This window comes from Tauraco erythrolophus, unplaced genomic scaffold, assembly GCF_009769465.1.
Source record: "Tauraco erythrolophus isolate bTauEry1 unplaced genomic scaffold, bTauEry1.pri scaffold_47_arrow_ctg1, whole genome shotgun sequence".
Taxonomy (NCBI): Eukaryota; Metazoa; Chordata; class Aves; order Musophagiformes; family Musophagidae; genus Tauraco; species Tauraco erythrolophus.
This window is the reverse complement of record NW_028238616.1, coordinates 40,001-49,090: the sequence shown is the minus strand read 5'-3', so window position 1 is coordinate 49,090 and position 9,090 is coordinate 40,001. Positions and strand designations below refer to the sequence as shown.

General features: G+C 65.0%; 1 protein-coding gene across 1 annotated transcript; it reads left to right on the top strand.

Moving 5' to 3' along the window:
* Positions 1 to 377: 377 nt before the first annotated feature.
* On the top strand, positions 378 to 8,989 carry LOC147525952 (class II histocompatibility antigen, M alpha chain-like). The gene is made up of 5 exons (XM_086630705.1): positions 378 to 453; positions 3,641 to 3,898; positions 6,322 to 6,603; positions 6,687 to 6,812; positions 8,898 to 8,989. Exons 1-5 carry the CDS (start codon positions 378 to 380, stop codon positions 8,987 to 8,989), a joined length of 834 nt encoding a protein of 277 aa, XP_086486831.1.
* The last annotated feature ends 101 nt before the right edge of the window (positions 8,990 to 9,090 follow it).

The following is a 9,090-nucleotide window of genomic DNA, read 5'->3' as shown; positions in this document are numbered from 1 at the left end:
CTCCCCCCCCGCGGCCCCCCTCCTCCCCCCAGGGGGGTCCCGAACCCACCGGGAGCCGCGTTATTCACCGCCCCGGGGAGGGGGGGGGGTTGGGGGGGGTCCCATCCCCGCGGCGGGGGGGGGGTGGGGGTTGGGGGGGGTCCCATCCCTGCGGCGGGGGGGTGGGGGTGTGGGGGGGGCACCCTGCCTCGCGCCCGCACCCGCGCTGTCACCGCACCCGGGCACCGGGCACCGTGCTCCTGCCCGGCAACCGGTGACGCGGCGCCGCGGGGCGCGGCCATTGGCCAAACCACCCCAACCTCCCGCCCCCGCCCCACCGCCCCCCCCCGCCCCCCCCGCCGCGGTCCCGGCAGCCGGCAGCACCCGGGGGGGCCGGGATGGGCGCTGGGGGTGCCGGCTGGGTGCTGGTGGTCGCGCTGCTCGGGGCGAGCGCGGCCCCGGCGGGCACCGACGGTAGGAGGTCACGGGGGGGGGGGGGGCACTAGTGCAAGGGGGGGTGGTGGGGGCTGGGCACTAGTGCAAGGGGTGCGGGAGCGGGGGGGGTGCGCTTGTGCAAGGGGCTGTGCGCGTGGGCGTGTGCGCACTAGTGCAAGGGGGGTGAGTGTGAGCAGGGGGTGAGTACTTGTGCAAGGGATATGTGAGCAGCAGGGGGGGTTGTGTGCTTGTGCAAGGGGCTGTGCACGTGGTCGTGTGCACACTAGTGCAAGGGGCATGTGAGCAGCAGGGCGGTAAACACTTGTGCAAGGGGTGTGAGTGTGAGCAGCAGGGGTGTGTGCACTTGTGCAAGGGGTGTGAGTGTGAGCAGGGGGGTGAAGACTTGTGCAAGGGGTGTGAGTGTGAGCAGGGGGGTGAACACTTGTGCAAGGAGTGTGAGTGTGAACAGCAGGGTGGTGAACACTTGTGCAAGGGGTGTGAGTGTGAGCAGCAGGGGGGTGAGTACTTGTGCAAGGGGTGTGTGAGCAGCAGGGGGGTGAACACTTGTGCAAGGGGTGTGAGTGTGAGCAGGGGGTGAGTACTTGTGCAACGGGTGTGTGAGCAGCAGGGGGTGAGCACTTGTGCAAGGGGTGTGTGAGCAGGGGGTGTGCACTTGTGCAAGGGGTGTGAGTGTGAGCAGGGGTGTGAACACTTGTGCAAAGGATGTGAGTGTGAGCAGGGGGGTGTGCACTTGTGCAAGGGGTATGTGAGCAGCAGAGGGGTGTGTGTGCTTGTGCAAGGGGCTGTGCGCATGGTCATGTGCACACTAGTGCAAGGGGCGTGTGAACAGCAGGGGAGTGAACACTTGTGCAAGGGGTGTGAGTGTGAGCAGGGGGCTGAGCACTTGTGCAAGGGATGTGTGAGCAGCAGGGGGGTGAGTACTTGTGCAAGAGGAGTGTGAGCAGCAGGAGGGTGAACACTTGTGCAAGGGGTGTGAGTGTGAGCAGGGGAGTGTGCACTTGTGCAAGGGGTGTGAGTGTGAGCAGGGGAATGTGCACTTGTGCAAGGGATGTGTGAGCAGCAGGGGGGTGAACACTTGTGCAAGGGGTGTGTGAGCAGGAGGGGGGTTGTGTGCTTGTGCAAGGGGCTGTGCGTGTGGTCGTGTGTGCACTAGTGCAGGGCTGTGAGTGTGCAGGGCACGGTGCACTTGTGCAAAGGGCTGTTCACCAGTACAAGGGGCTGTGCAGGGTGTACTGTGTGCACTAGTGCAAGGGGGGTGAGCCTGGGGTGGGGGTGCAAGGAAGGCTGTGCACTTGTGCACAGGGCATGAGTGTGAGCGGGGGGGTGCACTAGTGCAAGGAGGGGTTGTGCACTTGTGCAAGGGGCTGTGCACGTGGTCACGTATGCACTAGTGCCGGGGTGTGAGTGTGAGCAGGGAGGTGTGCACTAGTGCACAGCGAGTGTGCATGGGGGTGCAAGGGGGGCTGTGCACTAGTGCAAGGGGTGTGAGGGTGAGCAGGAGAGGGGTGCACTAGTGCAAGGGGGCGTGCGTGGAGTAGGGGTGCAAGGGGGGGGCTGTGCACTAGTGCAAGGGGCTGTGCACGAGCAACGAGCGTGCAGGCAGAGCGCGTGTGGCCGTGCACGGTGAGCGGGGCCGTGCAGAGCGTGTGCCCCCACCCGCACCCCCCCGCCCACACCCCCATCTGACCCCCACCCTCACCCCCACCCACACCACCCCCCACCCTGACCCCTCCTGACCCCTGCGACCCCCACCCTCGCCCCCACCTGCTCACACCCCCACCCTCACCACCACCCTGACCCCTCACTGACCCCCACTCACCCCCCCCGCCCTGACCCCCCACCCTCACCCCCACCTGCACCCCCCACCCCCCTGACCCCCCCGACTCCCCTCTCACCCCCACCCTCAACCCACCTCACTCTGCTCCCCCGACCCCACCTGCACCCCCACCCTGACCCCCCCACCCTGACCCCCCTGACCCCACCTGCACCCCCACCCTGACCCCCCCACCCTGATCTCCCCCAACCCCCACCCTCACCCCCACCCTGACCCCTACCTGCACCCCCTCTTGCACCCCCACCCTGACCCCCCCACACCCCCCAGCCCCACTTCTCCCACCCTGACCCCCACCCTCACCCCCCCCACCCCCCTGACCTCCACCCTTACCCTCCACCCTGACCCCCCACCGACCCCCACCCTCACCCCCCGACCTTCACCCTGACCCCCCACCTGCACCCCCTCCTACACCCCCACCCTGACCCCTCCACACCTCCTTGCCCCCCAGCCCCACTCCTCCCACCCTGATCCTCACCCCAACCCCCACCCACCCCCCCCACCCCCCATCCCCCCACCCCCCCACCCTGACCCCCCCCACACCCCCACCCACACCCCCCCTGCCCCCCCACCCTGACCCCCCCACACCCCCCTGACCCCCCAGCCCCACTCCTCCCACCCTGACCCTCACCCCGACCCCCACCCACACCCCCTACACACCCCCCACCCTACCACCCCCCCACCCTGACCCCCCCCGACCCCCACCCTCACCCCCACCCTCACCCCCACCCTCACCCCTACCTGCACCCCTTCTTGCACCCCCACCCTCACCACCCCAACCCCCCAGCCCCACTCCTCCCACCCTGACCCTCACCCTGACCCTCACCCGCACCTCCACCTGCCCCCCCGACCCCCACCCCCCCCCCGACCCCCCACCCCCCACCCTCACCCCCCGACCTTCACCCTGACCCCCCACCTGCACCCCCTCCTGCACCCTCACCCTGACCCCCCCACACCCCCCTGACCCCCCAGCCCCACTCCTCCCACCCTGACCCTCACCCCGACCCCCACCCACACCCCCCCCGCCCCCCCCATCCCCCCACCCTGACCCCCCCACACCCCCCCCGCCCCCCAGCCCCACTCCTCCCACCCTGACCCTCACCCCGACCCCCACCCACACCCCCCACCCTGACCCCCCCGACCCCCCCCCGACCCCCATCCTCACCCCCACCCTCACCCCTACCTGCAACCCCTCTTGCACCCCCACCCTCACCCCCCACACCCCCCAGTCCCACTCCTCCCACCCTGACCCTCACCCTGACCCTCACCCGCACCTCCACCTGCCCCCCTGACCCCCACCCACCCCCCCCACCCTGACCCCCCCACCCCCCACCCCCCCCCGCCCCCCCCTGACCCCCCCTGACCCCCCCGCAGAGGCGGCGCACTCCCTGGCCGAGGTGCTGTTCTGCCAGCCGGCCATGCCCTCGCTGGGGCTGGCACTCGCCTTCGACGCCGACCAGCTCTTCTGGTTCGACTTCCCCGGCTCGCGCTGGGCACCCCGCCTGCCCGGCCTGCCCGCCTGGCCCCCGGCGCTGGAGCCCCCCGCAGAGATCCTGCACGATGCCACCTTCTGCCAGGACCTGCGCCGCGCCCTCACCGCCCTGGCCACCGGCGTGCTGCCCGAGTCCAAGGGTAGGTGGTCCCAGGGACGTGGCTTGATGTCTGGATGGAGACCAGTGAGGGGTGGTGGCTCCCAGGGGTCTGTACTGGGACCAGAATGGTTCTAGATCTTCATCAATGACATGTGGCATCATCATCGCTTTGACGTTCTCCTCTATCCATCAGATGGAGTTGATGGACAGACCATAAGATGGATCAGGAGTTGGGTGGGTGGTGGCATCCAGGGAGTCGTGGTCAACGGCTCGACATCTGGATGGAGACCAATGAGGGGTGGTGGCCCTCAGGGGTCCATACTGGGACCAGAATGGTTCTAGATCTTCAGGAAAGACACGTGGCACCATCATCACTTTGATGTTCTCCTCTGTCCATTGGATGGAGTTGATGGACAGACCATAAGATGGATCAGGAGTTGGGTGGGTGGTGGCATCCAGGGAGTCATGGTCAATGGCTCGACATCTGGATGGAGACCAATGAGGGGTGGTGGCCCTCAGGGGTCCATACTGGGACCAGAATGGTTCTAGATCTTCAGGAAAGACACGTGGCACCATCATCACTTTGATGTTCTCCTCTGTCCATTGGATGGAGTTGATGGATGGACCATAAGATGGATCAGGAGATGGGTGGGTGGTGGCATCCAGGGAGTCGTGGTCAACGGCTCGACATCTGGATGGAGACCAGTGAGAGGTGGTGACCCTCGGGTCCAGACTGGGACCAGAACAGGTCTAGGTCTTCATCGATGACATGAAACACCATCATTGCTTTGATCTCCTCTATCCATCAGATGGAGTTGATGGAGTGTTGAGTGGATCCGGAGTCAGGTCAGTGGTGGTATCCAGAGAGTTGTGGTCAACGGCTCCATGTCTGGATGGAGACCAGTGAGGGGTGGTGGCCCTCAGGGGTCCGTACTGGGACCAGAATGGTTCTAGATCTTCATCAATGACATGTGACACCATCATCGCTTTGACCTTCTCCTCTATCCATCGGATGGAGTTGATGGATGGAGTGTTGAGTGGGTCAGGAGTTGGGTGGGTGGTGGCATCCAGGCAGTTGTGATCAATGGCTCGACATCTGGATGGAGACCAGTGAGAGGTGGTGGCCCTCAGGGGTCCATACTGGGACCAGAATGGTTCTAGATCTTCATGAAAGACACGTGGCACTATCATCACTTTGATGTTCTCCTCTATCCATTGGATGGAGTTGACTGTTACATGGATCAGGAATTGTGTGGGTGGTGGCATCCAGGGAGTTGTGGTCAACAGGTCCATGTCCAGATGGACACCAGTGAGGGGTGGTGGCCCTCAGGGTCCATACTGGGCCCAGAACATGTCTAGACCTTCATCAAAGACACGTGCCACCATTGTCACTTTGATGTTCTCCTCTATCCATTGGATGGAGTTGATGGATGGAGTGTTGAGTGGATCTGGAGTCGAGTGGGTGGTGGTACCTAGGGAGTCGTGGTCAATGGCTCAACATCTGGATGGAGACCAGTGAGGAGTGGTGGCCCTCAAGGGTCCATACTGGGACCAGAATGGTTCTAGATCTTCATCAATGACATGTATCACTGTTGTTGCTTTGATGTCTTTCTAAATCCATTGGATGGAGTTGATGGCTGGACCGTGAGGTGGATCAGGAGGTGGGTGGGTGATGGTATCTGTAGAGTTGTGGTCAACGAGTCCATGTCCAGATGGAGACCAGTGAGGGGTGGTGGCCCTCAGGGGTCTGTACTGGGACCAGAACAGGTCTAGATCTCCATCAATGACCTGTGCCACCATCACCACTTTGATGTTTTCCTCTATCCATGGGATGGAGCTGATGGATGGACCATGAGGTGGATCAGGAATTGGTGGTGGCACCCAGGGAGTCATGGTCAATGGCTTGACGTCTGGATGGAGACCAGTGAGGGGTGGTGGCCCTCACGGGTCCGTACTGGGACCAGCGCCCCATCGCTGGTGGGGTCGGGGGCACCCTCAGCGCTGCGGAGGTGGCCCCACGCCGGGTGGGGGTGGGTGGAGGCCGGAGCAGCAGCACGTGGAGCTGCTGGGCGGGTCGGGGGGGCCCCGGGGCCGCTCCGACGGCGGGAACGTGTCTCCGGCACTGGGAGAGCCGGGGTGGGGCGGCCGGCGCCGAGAAGCTCCAGGTGGCCACCGTGGTGGCCCCTCCGCCCTCCCGAGGCCGGAATTGCGGTGGGGCCGGGCCGGGGCAGCAAAAGGGCAGATTTGGGGGTGGAGATTTTTGGGGAAAAAATTCTGGACGTTGAGTGCGGCCGCTGGCACCGGGGGGGTCGGAGATGCCCCAACCCTGGCGCCCATCAAGGTCAAGTTGGCCATGGCCACCAGCAGCCCGGTGTGGTCGGAACCCCCACCTGCTGGTGGAGGTCCCTTCCCCCCCGATGCCAGACCTCACCCCCCTTGCCCACCCCCCCTTGCCCACCCCAGGCATCCCGGTGGCCGACGTCTTCCCGGCGCGCCCGGCGGCGTTGGGCGAACCCAACACCCTGGTGTGCATGGTGGCCAACATCTTCCCGCCGGCGCTGGAGATCGGTTGGCAGCTGGACGGGGTGCCCGTCACCGAGGGGGTCACCCACACCCACTACACCCCCACCGAGGACTTGGCCTTCACCCGCTTCTCCTACCTGGCCGTGACGCCCGCCGCTGGCACCGTCTACGCCTGCGTCGTCACCCGCGAAGGCGACAACTCCTCCATCGTCGCCTACTGGGGTGAGCGCCGGGATGCCCGCGGGGGGCACCGGGGGCACTGCCGGTGCCACCCCCCCCCAACCTTTATGTCCCCCCCCCTGCAGTGCCCCAAAGCCCCGTGGCCACCGAGGAGCTGGAGACGGCGCTGTGCGGCGCCGCCATGGCGCTGGGCATCCTCCTGGCGCTGCTGGGCGCTGCCATGATGCTGCTGGCGCGGCGCGATGCCCACGGTATGGCCCGGGGTGGAAATGGGGGGGGGAGGGGGGTGTGGGGGGGGGTGAGGAGAGGGTTGGCACCAAATCCCCTTTTTTGTGTCCCCCCCCACCAGGTTGAGCGCGGGCTGGCACAGAGGCTGGCACAGCGGCTGGCACAGCTCGGTGCAGGAGCGGAGATGGCGGCGGGGGGGGTGTGGGGGGGGAGGGGGGGGGCGGGGTAAGCACCCCCCCCCTCCCCCCCCCAGCGATTAAACCCCTCGTTTGTGGCCGCACCCCGTGTCCTCGTCTGTCCCCCGCCCCGCGGTGGCTTCTCCGCCGGCTGATATCGGGGTTCAGCTGCGGCGTGTGCCCCCGTAAAGAGCCGTCCCGGACAGCCGTGCCTCAGTTTCCCCACTGGGAAGGGTGGGATGGGGCCCGGTGGTGGCCTCTCTGCTGGCCGATATAGGGGTTCAGCTGGATCGCACCCCCTCAGAGAACTCCATTCCCAAGAACCGTGCCTCAGTTTCCCCATTACCAAAGGGCAGGATGGGGCCCAGTGGTGGCTTCTCCGCTGGCTGATATGGGGTTCAGCTGGGTCTCCCCCAACAGAGAGCCATTCCCGACAGCTGTGCCTCAGTTTCCCCACCGGAAAGGGTGGGATGGGGCCCAGTGGTGGCTTCTCCGCTGGCTGATATGGGGTTGGGCCGGATCACATCTGCCAAAGCACCATTCCTGAGAGCCGTGCCTCAGTTTCCCCGCTGAGAAGTGGTGGGAGGTGGCTGCAGCAGTGGCTTCTCCATGGTCTCATACGGGGTTCAGCTGGATCACACCCCCCAAAGAGCCGTTCCCAAGAGCTGTGCCTCAGTTTCCCCACTGGGAAAGGGCGGGATGGGGCCCAGTAGTGGTTTCTCCACTGTCTGATATAGGGGTTCAGCTGGATCGCACCCCTGAAAGACCCATCTCAGACAGCCGTGCCTCAGTTTCCCCACCGGAAAGGGCGGGATGGGGCCTGGTGGTGGCTTCTCTGCTGGCTGATATGGGATTCAGCTGGGTCATATCTGCCAAAGCGCCATTCCTGAGAGCCGTGCCTCAGTTTCCCCACTGAGAAGTGGTGGGAGTTGGCTGCAGTGGTGGCTTCTCCACTGGCTGATATGGGGTTCAGCTGGATCGCACCCCCCAAAGAGCAATTCCTGACAGCTGTGCCTCAGTTTCCCCACCAGGAAGGGCAGGATGGGGCCTGGTGGTGGCTTCTCCGCTGGCTGATATGGGGTTCAGCTGGGTCTTCCCCCCTCACAAAGCCATTCCCGAGAGCCGTGCCTCAGTTTCCCCATTGCCAAAGGGCAGGATGGGGCCTGGTGGTGGCTTCTCCACTGTCTAATATAGGGTTCAGCTGGATCATACCCCCCAAAGAGCCATCCCAGTCAGCCGTGCCTCAGTTTCCCCACTGGGAAAGGGCAGGATGAGGCCCGGTGGTGGCTTCTCTGCTGTCTGATATGGGGTTCAGCTGGGTCCCCCCCTCACAGAGCCATTCCCGACAGCCGTGCCTCAGTTTCCTCACTGGAAAGGGTGGGACGGGGCCTGGTGGTGGCTTCTCTGCTGTCTGATACAGGGGTTGGGCTGGATCACATCTGCCAAAGCACCATTCCCAAGAGCTGTGCCTCAGTTTCCCCACTGGGAAAACAGGGAAGGTGGCTGCAGCAGTGGCTTCTCCACTGTCTCATACGGGGTTCAGCTGGATCACACCCCCCAAAGAGCCGTTCCCAAGAGCTGTGCCTCAGTTTCCCCACTGGGAAAGGGCGGGATGGGGCCCAGTAGTGGTTTCTCCACTGTCTGATATGGGGGTTCAGCTGGATCGCACCCCTGAAAGACCCATCTCAGCCAGCCGTGCCTCAGTTTCCCCATTACCAAAGGGTGGGATGGGGCCTGGTGGTGGCTTCTCTGCTGTCTGATATAGGGGTTCAGCTGGGTCCCCCCCTCACAGAGACATTCCTGACAGCCGTGCCTCAGTTTCCCCACCGGGAAGGGCGGGATGGGGCCTGGTGGTGGCTTCTCTGCTGGCTGATATGAGGTTCAGCTGGGTCTTCCCCCCACAAAGTGCCATTCCTCTGACTCGTGCCTCAGTTTCCCCACCAGGAAGGGGATTCCCGTGGTGCCAAGCCCAGCCCCGGGCACAGTCCGTTGGTGCCAAGCCGCGTGCCGCCCATCACCGGTGACGTGGGGTGCCAGGGCCAAATCCCTGGGGCCAAACCCTGAGAAGGAGGAGGAGGAGGAGGAGGAAGAAGAGGAGGGAATTGGCCACCACCGGTGCCACCGC